The 21,121-nt window shown below is 53.7% G+C and overlaps 2 protein-coding genes across 6 annotated transcripts; one reads left to right on the top strand and one right to left on the bottom strand.

The window, feature by feature from the left end:
- The first annotated feature begins 4,486 nt into the window (after positions 1-4,486).
- RASGRP4 (RAS guanyl releasing protein 4) lies at positions 4,487-16,717 on the top strand. The gene is made up of 17 exons (XM_045785867.2): positions 4,487-4,637; positions 7,334-7,518; positions 7,948-8,053; positions 8,181-8,243; positions 8,830-8,961; positions 9,061-9,214; positions 10,456-10,629; positions 11,764-11,880; positions 12,700-12,975; positions 14,046-14,126; positions 14,206-14,310; positions 14,444-14,562; positions 14,669-14,813; positions 15,621-15,657; positions 15,740-15,874; positions 15,993-16,105; positions 16,578-16,717. The coding sequence occupies exons 1-17, from the start codon at positions 4,615-4,617 to the stop codon at positions 16,632-16,634; spliced, it is 2,022 nt and encodes a 673-aa protein (XP_045641823.1). The 5' UTR covers positions 4,487-4,614; the 3' UTR covers positions 16,635-16,717.
- Positions 13,830-20,802, bottom strand: TSLIG3C (tRNA splicing ligase complex subunit 3C). Of its 5 annotated transcripts, none has more exons than XM_087870747.1 (8): positions 20,690-20,802; positions 20,423-20,571; positions 20,209-20,343; positions 19,374-19,579; positions 19,062-19,139; positions 18,756-18,971; positions 18,347-18,514; positions 13,830-17,094 (listed from the first exon to the last, which is right to left on the bottom strand). In XM_087870747.1, the coding sequence occupies exons 1-8, from the start codon at positions 20,752-20,754 to the stop codon at positions 17,032-17,034; spliced, it is 1,080 nt and encodes a 359-aa protein (XP_087726873.1). In that variant the 5' UTR covers positions 20,755-20,802; the 3' UTR covers positions 13,830-17,031. The 5 variants fall into 5 exon arrangements, with proteins under 5 accessions (XP_087726873.1, XP_087726872.1, XP_045641844.2 ...); XM_087870746.1 differs by lacking the exon at positions 13,830-17,094 and adding an exon at positions 17,894-18,235; XM_045785888.2 differs by lacking the exon at positions 13,830-17,094 and adding an exon at positions 17,894-18,235 and having other exon boundaries at positions 18,855-18,971.
- Between the last annotated feature and the right edge of the window lie 319 nt (positions 20,803-21,121).

The raw sequence follows: 21,121 nt of genomic DNA, 5'->3' as shown, positions 1-21,121 counted from the left end.
TGGGGCACCCGGGAGGTAGATGGAACTGCGAGGAGGATTCGCGTGCTGGACAGAGCTGGGAGGAGGTCCCCGCCCCCCCCGGGTTCCCATTGGGCCAGGACGTCCAAGGCCACGCCCCCTCACCGAAGCCCCACCCGCAGACCCCAAACCTTGGCAGGAGGTACCCGTAGGTGGCGTGGGATGTAGGGGGAGCGTCTGGAATGTAGCTGCCTCCTCTCCACTTCCATGGTAAGGAAGGTCATTCTCCCATTTCACACGGAGCAAATTGAGGCTCTGAGCTGGGAAGCCTCTGCTTGATGCCAGCAGCTGAGCTGGGAGGCACACCACGGTCTCCCGACTTTAAAAAGCACCATACTTAGTGATTAAAAGCAAGGACTCTGAGCCAGTCTGGATCTGAATCACAGTCTTGCCACTCCCTTATGTGTCCTCGGACAAGTCACATCCCCGCTCCGTGCCTCAGTTTCCCCAGTTGGTAAGGAGTATATCAATAATACCTAGCTCACAGGGCCTTTGCAAGGATTAGATGAGATCATTTATTTACAGCACTGAAAGAGTACCAATGCACAGTAAATGCTATTTTGTAAGTGTTGCTTACAACATCATCATCGTCGTCGTCATCAAATCTTTTGAGGCAGGAATAATAGCCATAGCAGACGTCTTTTGTGCACCTGTTGTATTTGAGGCCCCAAACAAAGATATTTTTACTGCATCTCATTTAGTTGTCAGGACAATCCTGCTATTATTCACATTATTTAGAAGAGGAAATCAAAATGCATGGTCCTCACCATGTATAATTTTAAGGACCTGAATGAATGATGTAGTTCTCAAAACAATCTTATGAAGTCAGTAGCCTTCTGGTGCCCATTTTACAGATGAGGAAAGCTGAGGACAGTGAGGTGGAGTGACTTGCCTGGGTCACACGGAGGCTGAGCAAAGGGTCTGAACCTAGTGCCAGGGTTCTTACGCATTCCACTTTATTGTCTTGATACATAATAAAATTGAATTATAACAAAAACCCAATTCCACAGGGCCGGACTCCTCCCCCCCCCCCCCCAGAGTTCTAACCTTCCTTCTCCCCAGGGGCTGCCTGAGCCACTGAGGGCCACCCCTTTATGCAGATGAGCTCCCTGGGTTTTGTAAATAGGACAGACCCTGAGATGGGTAAGCAGCTCCTCCTTGTTTTCTTGCTTAGGGCCCTCCATGGCCTGAAGGCGCACTGCCCCCACCTCCCCACCCCTGGCTCTGGGGAGCTTGGCTGGAGCTTGGACACTGGCCTCTGCAGTTCTGTAAAACAGGCAGCCGTGAGGCTTGGAGGCCCAGTGCAGGGCACCACACATGCCGGGGCCTCCTGCCAGGCATACACCTTCGTGCCTCTGGGCCTCAGTTTCCTCATCTGTCAGTTGGGCTAATTTGGAATAATCCCTACATGGCTGGGGGAGGGGTCATGGGGAAGATCCCATGAGGAAACCTTTTAAAGCCTATGATATGGTAACTTACCGACACAGGTAACTTATTGATAATATTAAAATTATTAACATGTAATGGTATCTATTAAGTTATACAAAACAGTATCTTGCAGTTCAATAAAATTATACATAAAATGTTAAATGTAGAGGGGTGCCTGAGTGGTGCACTCAGTTAAGCCTCTGGCTCTTGGTTGTGGCTCAGGTCATGATCTCAGGGTCATGAGCCGTGTGGGGCTCCGAGCTTAGCGCGGAGTCCACTAAAGTTTCTCTCTCTCCCTCGGCCCCTCCCTGTGCTCGCTCACTCTCTCTCTAAAATAAATCTTTTGTTAAAAAATGTCAAATGTAGAATAGGTTGGTATGTCATATACTTAAATATTGATATATTGATACAATTTCATATACAACACATAGGTTTGTATCATATTCCTGAATTATATAATGCATAATTATATAATTATACATTTAGGCTAATACGATGACACAATGCAATGTAATTATGTTTATCTATATACATTATATCATGCATGCTTGCATCTTAAATATTAAATTTTTCCTTAGAGTTTTACGTATAACAAAATTATTCTGTGTCATTGTGCATTATATCATAAGATATTAATAGTGTGTTGTTTTTTTTTTTTTTTTTTGTCAGTCATCATGAGGTGTTTTAAGACCTACCCATGTTGCTCTGTGGACATCGTTCTGGGCTTGTGGGGCTTTGCAGGACTTCCTGGTGACTCTCCTCTTGGGGTGACACCCAGGCTGCCCCTAGCTCATAGAAAGAACCTTATATGTCCCTTTATGGGATTGGGAGCAAATGTCCCGGTACACACACCCAGGAGCTAACTGAATTTGACTAAGTTGTGCCAAGTGGCTCTTGGGAATCAGAGTTCCCAGAGCCCCACATCCCCAACCTGCACTTGACATTTTCCAACTCCCAACCTTTGCCAGACCAGTGGGATGACTCACTGTTGTTTTAATTTGCACTTCCTTGATCAGCTACCAAGCTTGTCTAGCATCCTCTCAGGTGCCTGTCAGAGTCTTGGGGTTTCCTGGTCATTTGCTCACACTCCTGGCCCATTTTTCTATCAGACTTGCTGTCTCTTTTTCTTGCTGACTTGCAGCTGTGCCTGTCACCCTTCTAAAGGTTAATTTCTCTTTGATTTTAGACATTGTAAATACCTGTTCCCACTCTGTCATCTCATCTATTTGTCCCATAGTGTCCTCATTAAAAGAAATCTTTATTCTGATATTGTCAAATGCATATGCCTTGTAAATTTTTGTGGTTTGCTTCAGAAGCCTTTTTCCTTTGTGGTTGATGGTGTTATTGGGGGTAGTAACCATCCCTGTAGGCCTTGAGGGGGACGCTTGTACCGACCTCCCTTCCTGAGGCTTCTCTGGGTGCCGAGGGTGGTGGTGGGGGTGTGGAAACACCACAAGCTCCGCTCAGCCAGCAGTGTTACATCACCTCGTGCGATGCAGGTGCGGGGGAGATGGGCTGAGATACGGACAGCACCACTTGAGACTTGATGAGTTGGGGGCAGTGGGGGGGTTGTGGTAAAAAGGCAGGGAGAGGAAGAGAGAGACAGAGAGAGAGGGCCTGAGACTATATGGTAGGTCATGTCAGGAAAAAGTTAAACAGCATGAGCTCTCTGCTTGTCTAAATGTTCTGGCATGAAAAAAAAAAAATCCACGGTGACTTCTTGTAGTGAAAAGAAGAAAGGAGTAAAAATATACTTCTAAGAGAGCTCTGGTTGAATTACTGACTAATACCCTAGGTTTGGCAGAAGCATATTAACTACTATGACCCATTTATTCCACTCCTGGGTACCTACCTACAGGACTGCACACTTGAACGTTCAGCCAAAGACCAGGTGCTAGAAGATTCACGGCAGCCTTATTCACAATAGCCCCACACTGGAAGCAAGTCACCTGTCCATTACAGGAAAATTGCTCAAGAAAGCGTGGAATAGTCACACGATGCAGGAACCCAAAGGAATAACTACAACGAAGTGTAACATGCAAGAATCACAAAACATGATTATTAAGGGGAAGAAATCAGACACAATAAATTATTCCATGTATAAGCAACTCAAACCCTGGGCAAAACTACCCTGCTAGAAATCAGGCTAGGGGCAACTTTCGGGAGGCAGGGCTGGGATGGTGCTTGTGCAGGGGGTTTGGGCAGGATGGAAATGTTCTGTTTCTCAAAGTTGTCACTGTCACGTAGATATGCTCAGCTTATCACAAGTCAAGGATTTGTGCTTTTTTTGTACAATTTACAAATGACAAGCCTGACACATTTAAGGAAAAGAAAAAAAACCCACACATACTCAAAAGAAAAGTCTGTGTTTCTATGAGCACGTATTTACGTACCTAAACAAACGCACAACCAACAGATCAAATGAAACCCAACAATGTGTGATATTGGTCACCCCCGCCTAAGGGGGGATGGGGCCCCGGAGGGTTTACTCCACCTATAATGTTTTTCATAATAAGATAACAGTCTTTAAGACTGTGAGCTAGTATTTTAAAAGCCCTTGGAGCATTGTGTGGTATACAGTAGGCACTACATAAGCGTTTGTTACAACAAAAGTAATAAAGTGAAAATGTTTTCTGGGATACAAATGGTGTTATTAAAATGAAACCAGGAATAAAAGAAACATAAGAAGAAATATACAAAATATTATATCTTGTGACTTTCCATTCAAACCTTTGTGTCTTAGATACATGAATATATCCTTACAGAAATGTGGACTTTCTAAGTACATGTTTTTACATAAATGTGTCATAATAGCCATACTTTTAAAACAACTGCTCTCATTGAAGCAGTGATAGAACAGAGAATCACGGGTCTAGAGACCGAAAGATGGGGGAGATAGAGAGAGCCCGCTGGGCGACTGGGGGTGGGGGCCGGCAGCACCGGAAACCTCAGCCTGAAGGGATCCCCATGTGGGGGAGGGGGGACCTTTGGTCTCTCCCCAGCCTCTTCCTTCCCCCTGGCCTGGGGCTGGGTGGGGAGGGGCAGTTCCTCTTTCCTTCCCTAGCACAGAGGAGGCCCCAGCTCCCAAGGGGCTAAGAAGCTGGAGCACTGGGGAGGGGGAAGACCTGAGCCAGACTCTTGCAAGACCCCCTCCCCCCACCAGGAAACATGAACAGGAAAGACAGCAAGAGGTGAGAGGACCCTCCCCAAGGAGATCAGGAGTGCCCTGAGACCCTGGGCCTCTGGCTGGGGAGTCCTAAGGCAGCCGGTGGCGGTCGGGCTCCAGGAGCAGAAGCAGGGGGCACCAGGTGAACAGTACTTCAGGGAGTCCAGAGCTGCTAGGGCTGGGGCTGTGTGTTTGAGCATCTGGGGCTCATCCTCGCTGTCTCTGGAGTTTCAGCTGCTCTCTAGCCCCTTCTGCCCCGCCCCCACTCTTCCTTGCTCCCTAGATTGGGTGTCTCTGTCCTCCCTGGGCTTTTCCCGGTTTCCCATCACGGTCGCTCCCTTGCTGCCCCCTGCTCCTAGAAGGGGAAGCTCCAGGTTCCTGCAGGGCCCTGCCCCTGGGGAGGGGAGTGTGACGCAGGGCAAGGCGGCTCCCCTGCCTCTTAAACCCTCCTGGCCGCTCCAGGCACTACGGGGAGCAGACAGTCCACAGGTAAGAGCCTTGCAGCTTCTGGAACAGGCTTCCTATGACCTGGACAAGCTTGCTTTCCTGTCCTCACGGGGGCGATGGTGGCTGAGTAGCTCCTGGGTAGCTAGCCTGGGTAGCTCCTCCAGCCTTCTCTGGCATGTCTCAGATGGGCAAAGGGGTCCCCTCCCCGTAATATCCAGCAGTTTAGTGGTGGAGACTTGGCTACCTCATTTTCTGGCTGTGTGACCTTAGGTGAGTCACTTAATTGCTCTGTACCCCAGTTTCTTCCTCTGTTAATAGAATAATCATAGTCCCTCCTCAGAGGGATCGGAAAGTCCTCAGTGAGAACAGTCTAGACCAGTGGTTCTCCAGCTCGAGCATGCCCTCGGGGCGCCGGCCGGGCTCAGTTGGTGGAGCCCGCAAGTCTTGATCTCAGGGTTGTGAGTTCGAGCCCCACAATGGGGATAGAGATTACTTAAAAGTAAAAAATCTTTAAAACACACACACACACACACACACACACACACACACACACACAGAGGCAGAAGGCCAGGCCACCTCCAAAGTTTCTGATTCTGTAGGTCTCTGGCGGGACCTGAGAATTTGTATTTCTATCAGGTTTCCGGGTGATGCTGGTGGTATCAGTTGGACCATGCTTTGAGAACCACTGAGTTAGACAGGCGCTCAAGCCTCTGCCCAGCACATACTCATGACTCAGTAAATGACAGCCCAGGAACACTCAGGAATGATTCCCTGGACCCTTAGGACACACCAGGGACATGGCAGTACCCTTGTGATGAGGGGCTCCCCACTTCTGCTCTTGTTCCGTACCCCAGGCCTGGATTCTAGTTTGCCCCATCACTTTCTCTGTATCTCAAGTTTGACTTTCCCATCTCTGGCCACTTAACAGCCTGAACAAACTAAGACCCTTATTATTTTTTTAAATTTTATTTATTTGAGACACAGAGAGAGAGAGCACATGCAGAGGAGCCCAGGCAGGGGCAGAGGGAGAGGGAGAAGGAGAAGGAGAAGCAGACTCCCCGCTGAGCAGGAAGCCTGACACAGGGCTAGATGCAGGGCTCGGTGAGGGGCTCAATGTGGGGCTCGGGGGTCCATCCCGGGACCCTGGGATCATGACCTGAGCCCAAGGCAGACGCTTAACCGACTGAGCCCCCCAGGCACCCCAAACTAAGTCCCTTAATTAGCACTTCTGAAGAGCAAGGCATTGAATGTTCATAATAAATTCCTGGGGAAGGCCCAAGGATGACTCTCATTTTTCATGTGAGGAGACTGAAGCCCAGAGACATTAAGTGACTAGCACACAGTCACACAGCCAACATAAATTTCTCTAATCCCGTTTTGTCTAACCCTTGTGGAAGCCAAGCCCATTCAGCCTGGATTCTGCTCCCTCCTTCCTCCACCATCCCTGTCTCTTCATTACCCTCTTTCCCCAACTGGAACACGAGCCTCAGGGAGGCACAAGGCAGAGCGAGGGTTATTTTTAAACTTTCCTTGAAGCTGCCTCACCACAGGGACCCTGCCCAGCTCTGAAGAGCCCTGGTGAGGCTACTTTGCACCCATATCTTCTCTACAAACCTAGGGACCCAGGCTGGTGGCTAAGACTCAGGTCCTATCCAAGTACTGGCTTGGGGGAGGGGTCTGTCACCTTAATAAGGGGTCCAGCTCAGAGCGGAGGGACAGATGGAATTTCGGGGGTCTGCTGCTTTCATGAGGGCTGGTGGAAGGAGGGACCAGCACTGGAGAGCAAAGGGGAATTCTGAGAAGTCTCCCTGAAGGCAGAACCTGAGAAGGAGGAATGACTGGGGGAGTTGAGGGGATGAGGGGTGGGGTGGTGGTCTTTTCCCATGATTCTCTGGGAGGTCAAGAGTCATCCCAGGGTTCTGCCAACAGGAAGTCTCTCCATAACAGCCTTGGGACTATACAGTCAAGGGGAATTTAGGGTCAATGCCTGGAGGAAGGGGTTCTTATGATTCCCTGGAGGTTCCTTAGTAATCCTGGGGTCTTCTTCTCCATGATTTCCTGGGGGTTCAGGGTGGTCTTGAGAGTCTTTTCCCCTGATTCCCTGAAGGGGCAGGAGTAACCCTTTGAGTTTACCTGTAGGAGAAGGCTCCCATGATTTGGAATTCTCCAGGGGTTTTCCCCCATGATGCCTTGGGGTTTTGGGCTCAAGAAGAATTCTGGGGGTCTGCCCAAAGGAAGGGGTTCCCATGATTCCCTGGGGGGGTGTGCCCACAGAAAGTCTCACCAGGAATGCCCAGGAAAGACAGGGGGGCGGGGCCGGCCCCGACAGGCCCGGCGCCACAAGACGTGCCCCAGCCCCCGGGAAATCAGCAAGGTCATGGCTTCCATGGCTCTGGGCATGCTGAATGAGGGCGGCTGCAGTGAAGATGAGCTGCTGGAGAAATGCATTCAGTCCTTCGGTGAGTGTCCCCTTCACTGGCCAGCCTCCCCAGTCCTGAGATGGTAAAGCAGCCATTTCTCTCAAGGCCTCAGGGTTTTTGGGGGGCGGGGTTATAAAATGGTAGCAAAGGTGTGTGGAACCAATCACTACATTCGGGATAAAAGAGCAACATGTGCATTTATTTTTCCTGAGATGCGGAGGGGGAGGAGGTCTGATGCTATTTCCATCTACACCATGACTTGCCAGGTGCTGTGCTGGTCTATGCCCAGTACAGACAAGGAAACCGAGACACCCTCAGGAGGCCAGGAGGCCAAGTTGCTTGCCCTAGTTCATGCAGGGAGAAACAGGTAGAGCTGGAGTTTGAACCAGCCTATCCGACGGGTTCTGGGGACCGTGTAGTCTCTTGCCCAGGAGCCATTCCGACAGAGTCCCCTTCTCCTGCTCCCAGACTCAGCTGGCAGCCTGCGCCGTGGGGACCACATTCTCAACATGGTACTGGCCATGCACAGCTGGGTGCTGCCTTCTGCCCACCTCGCTGCCCGTCTGCTGACCTTATATCCTCCCAAGGCCATGAGCAGGGGGTGGAGGGGAGAGGGCAGAGATGCGAGAATCTGGGAGATGGGGACAGGGTGAACAGGCAGCTCTGGGATGCTGGACATCAGAACCTTGACCAGAACTCAAGTACCAGGAGGCCACAGGGAACACACAGGAGCAGAGGCGGCTGCAGATCTGTCACCTGGTCAGGTAGGGCTGGGCCAAGACCTCCACCCCCATGACCCAAGACCCCCATCCTGTTCCCTACCCCCAAAAAATACCTCCCAGAGATTCCCCAGACCGATTCCCCACAAACCCACCAAGCCCTGCTCCTCCAAATACCACTTCTGAGACAGCCCTAGTTTGGTTTCTAGGACCCTCCCAGTTCTGCTCCTTAGAACCCTTTCCGACTCTTAGAGACCCACGACCAAATCCTAGAGACCCTCTCATAGCTGATGCCCAGAGACCTTCAGCTCTGCTCCCTCAACCCCCACATACCCTGGCCTAACTTTTAAGACACCCTTCACCTTGTTCTCCAAAAATCTCACCCCTCAGAGGCCCCAGCTTAGTTCTTGGGACCTGCCCCCCACTATCCTGTTTCCTAGCAATTCCACCTCCAAGAGATCCCCCCAGTTTATCTCTCATTGATTCCCAAGCTTGTGGTTAGAGGCCCCCAGTCCTACTCCTAGAGACCCCTAGTCTGGCACCTAGAAATTCCTCAGCCCAAGAGACCCCTTTTAGAGACCCTCCCCACCCCCACCCCAGCCTCATCCCACCATCTCTACACCACCTTCAGATACTGGCTGACCCAACACCCTGAGACGGTACACCAAGAGCCTCAGTTAGAAGAGGTTATAGGTCGTTTCTGGGCCACTGTGGAGCAGGAGGGCAACTCTGCCCAGAGGAGCCTGGGAGACTCCTCCAACCTGTGAGTCGGTCACTCTTCACCCCCATTCTGCCATCTCCCTCCTCACCCCCACATCCTCCACCCTGTACCCCTCCAATACCCTGCCCTCTATCCCCCCAGCCTGAGCCCAGGTGGCCCTGGCCCCCCGCCCCCCATGAGCAGCCCAGGCTTAGGCAAAAAGCGCAAAGTGTCCTTGCTTTTCGACCACCTGGAGACGGGGGAGCTGGCTCAGCATCTCACTTATCTGGAGTTCCGGTCCTTCCAGGCGATCACGGTGAGGAGTCCCTTCCCCCAGCAGGGGATGACTGGGAGTGGGATGGAGCCTAGCAAGGTTCAGAGGACCCCTACATGGATATGGGGCAGGGATCTCAAACTCTCAAACATGGGTGCTAGAAGGTTCGGGAAAATGAGTTAAGCAGGCTGAGGACAGAGCCCCTGAGTTCAAAACCATCAGCCCTTCCTTATCTGTGTAACTTTGAATTAGTTTCTCAACCTCTCTGGGACTCAAGATTTCTCATTTATAAAATGGAGGTCATAATACTTCATTACATGGTTGGCAGAATTAAATTAATATGTCCATTTAAAAATGCTTGTTGGGGGGCACCTGGGTGGCTCAGTCGGCTGAGCATCTGACTGACTCTTGATCTCAGGTCTTGATATCAGGGTCATGAGTTCAAGCCTCACACTGGGCGTGGAGCCTACTTAAAAAAAAATGCTTGTCACAGTGCCTGGCACATAGTAAGTGCTCAAAATATTTTATTGATTATTCATTTATTTGAGAAGCATTTAAGTTCACTGTACCTCGGTTCCATTATCTGTCAAAAGGGGAATTTAACACTTCCTGCCTCATAGGATCAATGTCTGGTCCAGAGTGAATGCTACCTGGTAGAACGATTTGAAATTGCCATATTTTACCTACCCAAATGATAATTTCATATGCTTCCACCGATATATAAGTATTAGCTGTTGCCGTCACCACTTCAAGGGAAGGCAGTGATCCCCTTCCTTAATGTGGAAATTTCCTGATTGTTCATGTACTGCATGAACAGTACATGTACAGCAGACAGGCTGCGGTACATGTAGGTATGGAATGTTGACCCCCTGAGCAGAACAAATAGAAATTGCTTTCATGTCCTCTTCGTCATGCTTCCTTTTGCTGACTGTATACCAGTCAGGTATACAGTCATGAGCAATAGACTGGGTTCACACCTGTGTGACCCAGGACAGATTATTTTCTCTGTGCCTCAACGGCCTCATCTCTAAAATGCGAATAACATAGTATGGTAATCACTTCGTAGAGTTGATGTGAGGATTAAATTAGCTACTAGGACAGAGGACTCAGAACAGTGCCTGACTTTATTTAAATATTTCTCTTCAGAGGGAGAGGGCCACGGTGACGTCAAGGACATATGACAGCCAGACTAGGGCCTCAGAGGTCGCAACTGCTGGGGGGATGGGCGTGTGAGGGCAAGGCCGACGCGCCACTGCCCACCCTGACGCCCACCTCACCCTCAGCCCCAGGACCTGCGGGGCTACGTTTTGCAGGGCTCCGTGCGGGGCTGCCCGGCCCTGGAGGGATCCGTAGGGCTCAGCAACAGCGTGTCCCGCTGGGTGCAGGTCATGGTGCTGAGCCGTCCCGGGCCGGCACAGCGCGCGCAGGTGCTGGACAAGTTCATCCAGGTGGCACAGGTGAGGCCAGCCCGGAGGGGCTGAGGGAACCGCCGAGCGCAGTTATCACCTCCACATCTGACCAGCCCTGGCGGTGACGTCAACCACACCTTGACCCCGCCCACCCCGACTCCGCCCCCGAGGTCCCAGTCCTGAGGTTCTAACCCGGGACTGTGACTGCATTTCTTCCTTGGCCTTGATATCAACATGTCGAACCCGCGCTGGCCCCCCAGTTGGTCCTAGACGTAGCCGTTGACGACGTCCCCCCTTGCCCGAATATTCTGTCCACAGGGCAGTGAAAGCATCTCTGGCAGGCCCCCACTTTTGCGTCACCCTCCACCTTGGTCTCTAGGCCCCAGCCGTCCCTTCGGGACAGACTGCATGCCTCCCTCCCCATCACGTCAGGTTTCTCCCTGGCCCAGCCCCACGGTGTCACAACCTCTCTCTTCCCCTTCCCTAAATAGGTACCTTCCCTCCTTTCTAGAGAAAAAGGAAGCCTCCTTCCCCCACCGTGGCCACGCCCCTTTGCGTACTTCCTCGCAGGCCACGCCCTTCCTCTCGCGTCTTCCACCCCCTTGCTTGGCCTATGCAGCCCCGCGGACCCGGAGGTTCTAGCGCCTGCCCGGGGTCTCCTCTCTGGCTCCACCCCCTCCCCACTGCGACCTCTGCCCTGCAAATTTGAAAAAGGGGAAGATGAGGCAGTTGCCCCTGATTCCCAGCTGACCCCACACTCATGACCCTTCATTTTCACTCCGGCCCCATTCATCTCTACCTGGCTCCTAACTCCTCCTACTCCGGCCCAGAGCCCAGGCCGTCTTCACTTGACTCTCAGAGCAGTCTGACCCCCAGGTGTCTGTCACCTGACATCTGTCCAAATCTCTCACACCTGTCTAGTCCCCAAACCTAACTCCTCACACTTGCCTGACCCCCCCCCCCCCACTTTTTTCGGACCTCATATCAGCCTATCACCTGCCTGACCCTTCATGTAATGCCCATATACCCGCTTGTGGCCCACTCCTTCCTGACACACCCACTCCTGCCTGACACCATACCCACACATGCCTGAGTCCCCAGTTCAGCTGGGATGCAGTCATGGGAACCCCCATTTTGCCTATCCTCCATGTGATACCCACCTGCATCACTCTTCCTTCCTAGAGGCTCCACCAGCTACAGAATTTCAACACACTGATGGCCGTCACGGGGGGCCTGTGTCACAGTGCCATCTCCAGACTCAAGGACTCCCATGCCCACCTGAGCCCTGACAGCACCAAGGTGAGCCCCCACTATTCTCCCCAGAGTTCCAGCGATCAATTATCCTGAACCCCCACACTTTTCCCCAATCCCCTCTATCCCTACTCAGGGGCCCTGGAGCCACCTGGAGACCTTCTCCAAATGGGACAGAACCCCAGATTGTCCTCCTCTGCCTTTCTTCTTGCCTCTTCAACCATGCACGCATCATGCTGACCCCTCTCCACTCTCTGTTTCCAGTCCTGAGCAGGACTGGAGGGAGACAGATGAAAGAGAAGGTAGCAGAGAACTTGTAGTCCAGGTGGGGACTGAAATGATGCCCCTAAGGACACCAAATTTAGGCCCACTCATGGGAGGAGCACAGGTTAGGCGTGTCCCGGGAGGTGCATGGGGAGAGTGAATTATTCATGAGTCTAGTGTGTGAGGTCCGGATCTGGCAGGAAATTAGGCTGGAGGTGCCCAGGGGGAAGGTCCCGCTGAGACTGGCAAACTGTACTAAGGTGTCCGGGCTTCATCCAGAGGGCAATGGGGAGCTAGGAAAGGTTTGGTAATGATGACAGCACCCATGATCAGACTTCAGTTTTGGAAAAAAATCACTCTAGCCTGGGGAATGGGGGCTATGGAGCTTTTCTGAGATGGGGACCCAAAAGGAAGAGCAGTTGGGGGGGGAGGGATGCTGAGGCCAAGGTGGGACATGGAGGGGCTTTGGGAGATGTCCAAAACGCCACTAGGCCTCTGGGAGTCCAGAACTCAAACGGAAGGCTGCCAGGATGCTCCCCTCCAGGGGGCCAAGAGGGCCTCCCTCATTACATCCCTCCTGTAATATGCCCCCTCCCTGCACAGGCCCTTCTAGAGCTGTCGGAGCTGCTTGCTGCGCACAACAACTACGCCCGCTATCGCCGCACCTGGGCTGACTGCACTGGCTTCCGGCTGCCTGTACTGGGCGTGCACCTCAAAGACCTGGTGTCCCTGCATGAGGCTCAGCCCGACCGGTTGCCTGACGGCCGCCTGCACCTACCCAAACTCAACAACCTCTACCTGCGGCTGCAGGAGCTGGCAGCCCTCCAGAGGCAGCACCCCCCGTGCGGCGCCAGCGAGGACCTGCTGCACCTGCTCACGGTGAGCTGCCCGCCCCGCCCGGCCTGCGCTCCCGGAGACCCAGCCTGCAGGCTGAGGACATTTCCGGTTCTGGGTGCGGGAAGGCCCGCATCCTTGTTGTGCCCATTACACAGATTGGGAAACTGAGGTCCACAAGGTGAAGTCACTGGTCTGCTGCCCCCCAGCAGTAAAACCTAGATTTGAACCCAAGCAGGTCAGCCTCAGAGCCTGTGTTAGCACATGTTAACCACCACACTACATCCTCTGACTGGGAGTGTGGGATTCTGGCTGTATTCTATTTATATAATATAAATAATAATATATATATTCTCCTGCCCTGCCCAAGAAGCTAGGAATTGACAGAGACTGGGATTCTGAAGGCCATGGAGTCAAAGACTGATTTCCGGACCCCAAGATACGACCAGCTATGTAATTTGCAGTGCCTGGTGCAAAATGCAAATGTGGGCCTCTCTGTTCAAAATTCTTCAGAATTTCAAGATGGGGACAGCAGGGCATTAAATGAAGTGGGGCCCTTCCAAGTGTGGGGCCTGCCTGGGAAGCTGGCCTTGCCCTAAGATGATTAGTGCCCAGGGCTCTATGCTTTGCTGACTCTAGAAGGCCATCAACCCAAATATTTATTGAGCACCTGCTGTGAGCCAGACACTACTTTCGGCACTTAGGCGCACAGCAGTGAGCGCGTCAGGAAAAAAACTGCTGTTCTTGTGGGGCTGACTTCCCAGTAGGGGAGACAGCCAATAAAACAAAGTAAATGAGTAAATCATATGGTCTTTCAGAGGATAAGTGCTAATAGTGAAAACTAAAGTAGAAACCAGCAAGGAAAGTAATAGGGGTTTACAATTTTAAATAGGACTCCAAAAAAAAAAAAAGCCTCATTGAGAAGATGGCATTTCTGGACTGGGGAATGGGGGTGTGGAGACAGAATGGTGGCTCGGTGGGACAGAGGAGCCTAGGAGTCCCCAGAGAAGAGGGGCTTTGGGAAGAGGATGAAGTGGGGATCCAGGCAGGGTGCAGGCTGTAGGCAGGAGGATGGAGATGAGGATCTCTAACGCCCTCCCCACCACCACCCCCAGCTTTCCCTGGATCTCTTCTACACGGAGGATGAGATCTATGAGCTTTCTTACGCCCGGGAGCCCCGCTGTCCCAAGAGTCTGGTGAGAACTGACCCCTGACCCCTGCCCACCAGCCCAAGGCCACGCACTGACTAACTGTGCCCCTCTGTCCCTGCCCCAGCCACCCTCCCCCTTCAAAGCGCCCCTGGTGGTGGAGTGGGCCCCTGGTGTGACACCCAAGCCCGACAGGGCCACCCTGGGTCGGCACGTGGAGCAGCTGGTGGAGGTAAGGAGGGGAGTGCGGCCTGGCCATTGAGGGCCAGGAAGGAAGGTATCTATACAGTCCTGACCCAGAGGAGATCTAAGACCATGAGGATCATGGTTTGGCCTTCCCCTCTCCTTCCTATACTCCTCTGAAGTCTGTGTTCAAGAATTACGACCCTGAAGGCCGAGGAACCATCTCCCAGGAGGACTTTGAGCGACTCTCAGGCAACTTCCCCTTTGCCTGCCATGGGCTTCACCCACCACCCCGCCAGGGGTAAGTACTCTGGACTTTGAGGTCCCCCAAAGATGAGGCTGCTGGGGCTGCCAGGACTCCCGGGAGAAAGGGGCCAGGCACACTGAGGTGCACTCTCTGCCCCTAGGAATGGCTCCTACAGCCGAGAAGAGCTGACGGGCTACCTGCTCCGGGCCAGCGCCATCTGCTCCAAGCTGGGCCTGGCCTTCCTGCACAACTTCCAGGAGGTCACTTTCCGCAAGCCCACCTTCTGTGATAGTTGCAGTGGCTTCGTAAGCACCCTGCCCCTCGATCAGCCTTAGGGCCCATCTCCCCTGGAGAGTCCCGGGTCCTGACTCCTCACAGCCTGGGTTCAGAAGGCCAGCCCTGCCCTGGAGGGCTCCCAGTCCCCAAGCCCCAGATGATCACCAAATTCCAGAAAACCCCCAGTCTCAAATAATCCCCACATCCCATATAAACCCTAAACACTGGCTATGCCCAGAGTCTAGATAATGCCCAAATCCCCAGTATCTCCATCCTGAATCACTGCCAACGTATGGGTATCTAAAACCCTACATACTCTACACACCTGGGTGGATTATCTCCAAACAGAATCCATTTCCAAGTCTTTAGACTCCAGATAATTCAAACCCTGGATAATTTTCAAATTCAAGTCATCCTCAAACTCTGGATAATGGACAGATCTTGCAATCTCCAAACAAGACTACTTCACAAACCTTGGATTACTTCCCAAACCCACTTTTCATTCACTTTCTATTCACAGAATACCTCCTGTGTGCCAGGCTGTTCTAGACTTGAGGGCTGCGGAGGGGGGCACACAGCAGAAGATACAACAGACACAATCCCTTCCCAGAGAATTTATAGTTCATGAATTCCAGATTCTACCTAATTCTAATATCCTAGATGACTCCCCCAAACTTGCAATAACCCCAAATTCCTTTCGTCCCCACTTAAGCCTCTAGCCTTGAGAATTTCCCAAACCAGATGGTTTCCACACTTCCAGAGAGCAACCACACCCCTATCCACAGCCCTCTCTCCCCTCCCTAGCCTGTGTCACCAATTCTGCTTTCTCTTCCCAGCTATGGGGTGTCACCAAGCAAGGCTACCGCTGTCGGGGTGAGTGAGGCCTCAGTGGTGGGGACGGAGTCCAGCACCTACAGGCCGGACCTCTGACCACTAACTGCTGACCTTCCCCCAGACTGTGGGCTGTGCTGCCACAAACACTGCAGGGACCGGGTAAAGGTGGAGTGTAAGAAGAGGCCAGGGGCCAAGGGTGACATGAGCCCCCCTGGAGCCCCCGTCCCGCCTACACTGCTTCCCCGTGCCAGCTGTGGTAAGACCGAGGGTGTGGCAGTCCTGGGAAGGGGGCCTGATGGATGGGGATTAAGTCCAAGGTCATGAGGCCCTTCTCATCATACCCACATCCCTCTCATCTATCACCCCACAAACAGGCTCGGAAGACAATCTCTCCTACACACTATCCCTGGAACCTGAAACAGGGTGCCACCTTTGCCACGCGTGGACCCAGACAGAGCCCCCACACCCTTCCTGGGAGCCAGAGACGGTAAGGAGGAACTGCCACCCCACCATCAACTGAATACAGGGGAGACCAGGCATTTGCTTGGGGGAACCTAGGCAGACTTGGGGAAGCACAGGAAAGCAAAAAGGTGCAAGAGTCCTCAATTGGGCGGGCAGGGGGGCACAGACCCTGGTTAATTTCTAATGTTGGCAGAAAAATAAAAGTTTCAATTTGTTGGAGTCGGGGGTAGCCACTAGAACAGTAAAAGAATTTTGAGGAGAAAAAAGGAAAAAGAAGAAAATGGCACTGATAAGGCTCAATACATCAGGAGCTGTAATTGGTGTCAGTGGAATAAATCTTACTACCCTAAGGTAGAGACCTTCAGAATGAGTTTAAAAATCAGAGGAATTTTCATTCATCTACTAAACAAAGTCTCTGCGAAGCTCTGCCCCTGGCAGAGCCCAGACTCCTCAGCGCCACACCCTCCCCACATGACCCAGTGTCTTCCTCCTTCCAGGTGCCCCTCCCAACGACCGCCTCGCCGCCCGCTCAGTCCTCCAAGCTGAATTCCTAGACCCCACTTTGGTCTGTTGTCTCTCACCTCCCCCAGAGTCAGTCCCAAGTCCTGTTACTCGGCCTCCAGCAGGACCCCCAAAGGCACCGCCGCCTTCCCATCCACACCGCCTTCAGTGAAGAGTTTGTCATCTCTTACCCAGAAAGTTATTTTCTTCCTTTGCCTCAGAATGGCCACAACCTGTACTCCCCTTTCCCCGCACCCTGTATCTGTGCAGTTTCATGCTGGATCTGTCTAGACTTAAGGATCATCTCACCAACTCCTTACATCTCCATTTTACACGTGAGGAAACTGAGGCCCAGGGAGGTTAAGCTGCTCTCCAAGGTGGCAGAGCTCCTAAGTGTTGGAGGCAGGACTCAAGTCCAGGTCTTCTGTCTGCCTCTAAAACGGAAGCTCCTTACCAGTTTGCTACACTGACAGCACGGGTCAGGCCGGGGAGCGGACAGGCTGGGCAGAGTGCCTAAGTTACAGAGACAGGAGAGAAGGCTAGAGTAGAGGTGGAACAGGGAGCCTGTGAACACCTGAGTCCCTCCCCTACTCAGAGCCCTTCCATGCCTCCCTCTCACTCAGGGGAAAAGCCAGAGTCCTCACTGCAGCCTACCTCCCACAATCTGTTTCCGTCACCTCTCTGACCTCACCTACCACCACTCACCCCTTACTCATCCTGCTCCAGCTACACTGGCCTCTATGGTCCCTGAACATGCCAAAAATACTCCTACCTCAGGGCCTTTGCACTGGCAGTTCCCTCTGCCTGGAATGCTCTTCCAGAGGCCCACATGGCTCCCTCTTTGGGACTTAGGTCTAATGTCGCCTTCTCAGGGAGGCCCCTCTGACCATACTCAAAGTTGCAATCCACCCCCCAGTCCTGCTTCTCCCTTCCTTGTTTTTCTCCAAAGTCCTTTACCCACCTAGCAAACTATACTTTTTACCTATTTATCTTGTTGAATGTCTGCTCCTCTTCACCAGAAATCGTCAATTCCAAAAGAGCAGGGGTTTTATAACCTATATTTTTCCAGTGTTGTATCCCTAGTGCTGAGAACAGGGCTGGCACCTGGCGGGTACCTGAGAACTCTTTGTCCAATGCCTGCATGTCTCCTTCCCCATGCCCACAAGAAAGGAAAGATGTGTTGCTAAACAGCAAAGGACTATGAGGGTCAGAGCAACAGGGGCCTGTTGAGACCCAGGGGACAAAGACACCCCTACCCCTCCTCAAACCTGAACACCCCTGACCTGGCCTCCCCAGAGACAGGTCCTACAGCTGTCATAAATTAAATTTATTTTCCAGAGAACATGGTCCTTGTTGTTGAGTGGTGGATGGGGGGAGGACATTTGGGACCTTAAGAGCAGGGGATGTGGGGCCTGGAGCCAGATGCCAAGAGAAACTGAAAGTGACTCCCCAAGAATTACCAATGGCATCAGCATATCACAGAAGACCCCCCCCAACCACCAGTCCCCCTTTACTTCTTCTTCTTCTTGCGACCCCAGTTCTGGCGGCCTGCCTTCCGCCCACCTCCGTCCTCTCTTCTGCTCTGCCAGCTGGGCATGGGAGCCTCCAGCTCATTTGGACGGCCCCCCCGATCTGGCACGTTGCCCATAAGCACCTGAGAGTTGATCAGACTTGAGTTTCAGGAAAGAAAAATGAACAAGGGGACCAGAGAGCCAAGTTTGAAGGCCAAGGATGTGGGGGCCCTTCCTCACTCCCAGGCACCCACCTTGTTGATGGCACAGCAGGTCCCTCGGCGGGCAGCCTTGCTGGTGGCTGGGACAAGACGAGACAGGTCCGCTCGGGCAGCCAGGATGTGTGCAATGGAGACATCTGATTCTGGGGTCAGAGCTTCTCGAATTGGGATCAGGACTGCCTTCATGGCTTCTCCTTGGGCCTGGGGAGGGGGGCATGGAGAAGGTGGCTAAGAGCCCTCCCCAGGTGGGATCTGTCCTCTTGGAAGCATCTCTCCCTCCACTTAGGGCCTCACCTCTCACATCTCTAAATAAGAGGGATAGCTCTGAAGACACTCCCAGATCAGAGCTGGGAATTCTAGAATGCCCCAGACCTTTTAGATTCTAGAATGCCCTGGAGGCCCTGAAATTCTAGAGCCCCAAACCTTACAAGAGTCTAAGAACCTGCTGTAAGGTCATATTCCTGGCCCTTGTTCTTCCTTCCTGTAGTGGTAGCCCCCACAACTGGGCCTCCCTGCTCCTGCCAAAGTCCTTTTCCCACACCTCTGCCCGATCACTCCAGTGGAAAGAAGATGCTGTGAGGTCCAGGCGTTTCAGGAGAAGGCAGCGGCGGCAGCAGTACTGATCTCCCAGCCTTTGGCACAGAGACTCCAATGCCTCCTGGGGAAAAGGTCTCAGTCATGCCGGAGGTCCCCCTCACTCCCATCTCTGGGGGGAGGATGCTGTTCACATACAGTTATACAGTCTTACCCATCTGGGTGCATCCAGCGGGAAGCTGAGAAGGGGCTGCAGGAACCCTGGGGGCAGGGAAGGCAGCAGCTCAGAGATCTGACGGGAGAAGGGAGTCGAGGTTGACCGGGCAGAAACCAGATGTACTCTCCGTGGATTCCAGTTCCCCGTGGCCCTGAGGACCCAGGCTTCGGAATCAAGAATGGTGGTCACAGCTCTAGAAAAACATCCCCGTGGCTGGGGCACTCCTGCCAGAACCGCTTTTGGAGAAAGGACTCTCCCCCTACAAGGAAAGTGGGGTAGCCCCGGTGCAGAAGGGACCCAGCTCTCTACCTTGTCATGCAACTGCCACAGCAGCCGGCTGGCGGCTGTCCCAGGCGGCGGTCTGGGTAGCCCCAGAGCCTGGAGGGTAAGGACCAGTTCCTGAACCATGCCAGCTCCCTCCTCTGCCCCTTCCCCACAGGGCGGTGCGGGGCTGGGATCCAGCCGGGGGTACAGACGAAGGAGGCGGGCAGCCTGGAGCTCCGAGCAGAGAAAGCCTAAAAGGGAAAGGGAGCGTTGCAATCAAGCGTTGCAATCAAGGAGGGCTGCCACCCCACCCACCGGGGTCAAAAAGCTCCATCCGTTTCAAAACCCAGGCTTCCAATACTCCGGCCTTCTAGTTCCGCCCACCTAGAACCCTGGCTTTACCTCCAGGATAAGCTCCACCTACTTTGAGACCCAGTCCTCTGCTAGGACTTCGAACCCCGCCCACATCGGGACCACCTGGCCGGCTACATCAAATCCAACCCACTTGAACTTCAAGACAGTCGGGTCAAAATTCTAACCCCTAGGGGCGCCTGGGTGGCACAGCGGTTAAGCGTCTGCCTTCGGCTCAGGGCGTGATCCCGGCATTATGGAATCGAGCCCCACATCAGGCTCCTCTGCTGGGAGCCTGCTTCTTCCTCTCCCACTCCCCCTGCTTGTGTTCCCTCTCTCGCTGGCTGTCTCTCTCTAATAAATAAATAAATCTTAAAAAAAAAAAAATTCTAACCCCACCCACGTCGAACCCTCTCGCCCGCCTCAAGTCTGACCACGCCCCCTGGGGGCGAACCCTGGCTTCACTTGACTATGCTGAGCCCGCCCCTCTGGAGGCCGTAGCCTCTCCCTCTTCCGCAGCCCGGCTCACGCAGCAGGCGCAGGCAGGCGCCGGGTTCCCGCAGCGCCGCCGCGCCATCCCCGCCGCAGAGCGCGCGGTCCGGGCAGTGCAACTCCCGCAGCAGGCCGGCCAACTGTCGCAGGAATTCGTCCTCCTCGCCGGGGCCTGCAGGAGGTCGGACAAGTCAGGGCGCGGCGGCAACCCCCACGGCCCCACCCCTCCGGGCCGCCCTCCCCACACGTACCGTCGCCGGCCCTCAGCGCCTCCGCGCTCTCCCCTCGCTCCCGCTCCAGGGCGCCCAGAGTCGCCAGCTCCGCCACCAGCCGCGCGCACATTGCCCTGAAGTGTGGACACGAGGCGCCCAGCGACGGGGCCCCCGAGAAGCCCTCATACCTGTGGCGGGGCCGAGGCAGCGGGAGGGGATTGGGAGGGTCAATAGCAATTTCTGAGGGGAAACCTCTCCCTTCCTGCACCCCCGCCCTCACCCCCAGCCACACCCCGTTCCCCTTACCCCAAGGCCAGCAGGTCCCGGGCCACAGCGGCCCCCTCCCGCGCTTCCGCCTCCGCCCCCTCCATGAAAGCGTCGCCTCTTCGCCAGGCGCGCGCCCCCTGCCGGCCGGCGGGAGGCCCCGCCCCAGGAGCGGCGTGCGCAGTCGGCGCCCCGCCGCGGCTCCGACCAATCAGCCCCTAAGGGCCTTCGGCGTCCCGATTGGTGTAGGAGGCAGCAGAACCCGCCCCCAGGTCCGCCGGCGCGGAGAGCTGGAGCGCAGCCGTTCCGTTAACCCCGTCTAGACCGTGGAAAAACCCCAGCTTTGTAAATGCAGCGCGTGCGTTCGGGATTTCAGCTGTCGCGACAGGCCAGCGGGTGTCGCTATTGCTGCGACTTAGAAACGGGTTTCCTGAAAAAGCCAGGGGAGACCCATTTTTCTTATTAATTCCATTA

This window comes from Ursus americanus, chromosome 21, assembly GCF_024610735.1.
Source record: "Ursus americanus isolate L20-20 chromosome 21, mUrsAme1.1.p, whole genome shotgun sequence".
NCBI classification, from domain to species: domain Eukaryota; kingdom Metazoa; phylum Chordata; class Mammalia; order Carnivora; family Ursidae; genus Ursus; species Ursus americanus.
Note: the sequence above shows the minus strand (reverse complement) of the source record. Positions and strands in the feature narration are given on the sequence as shown.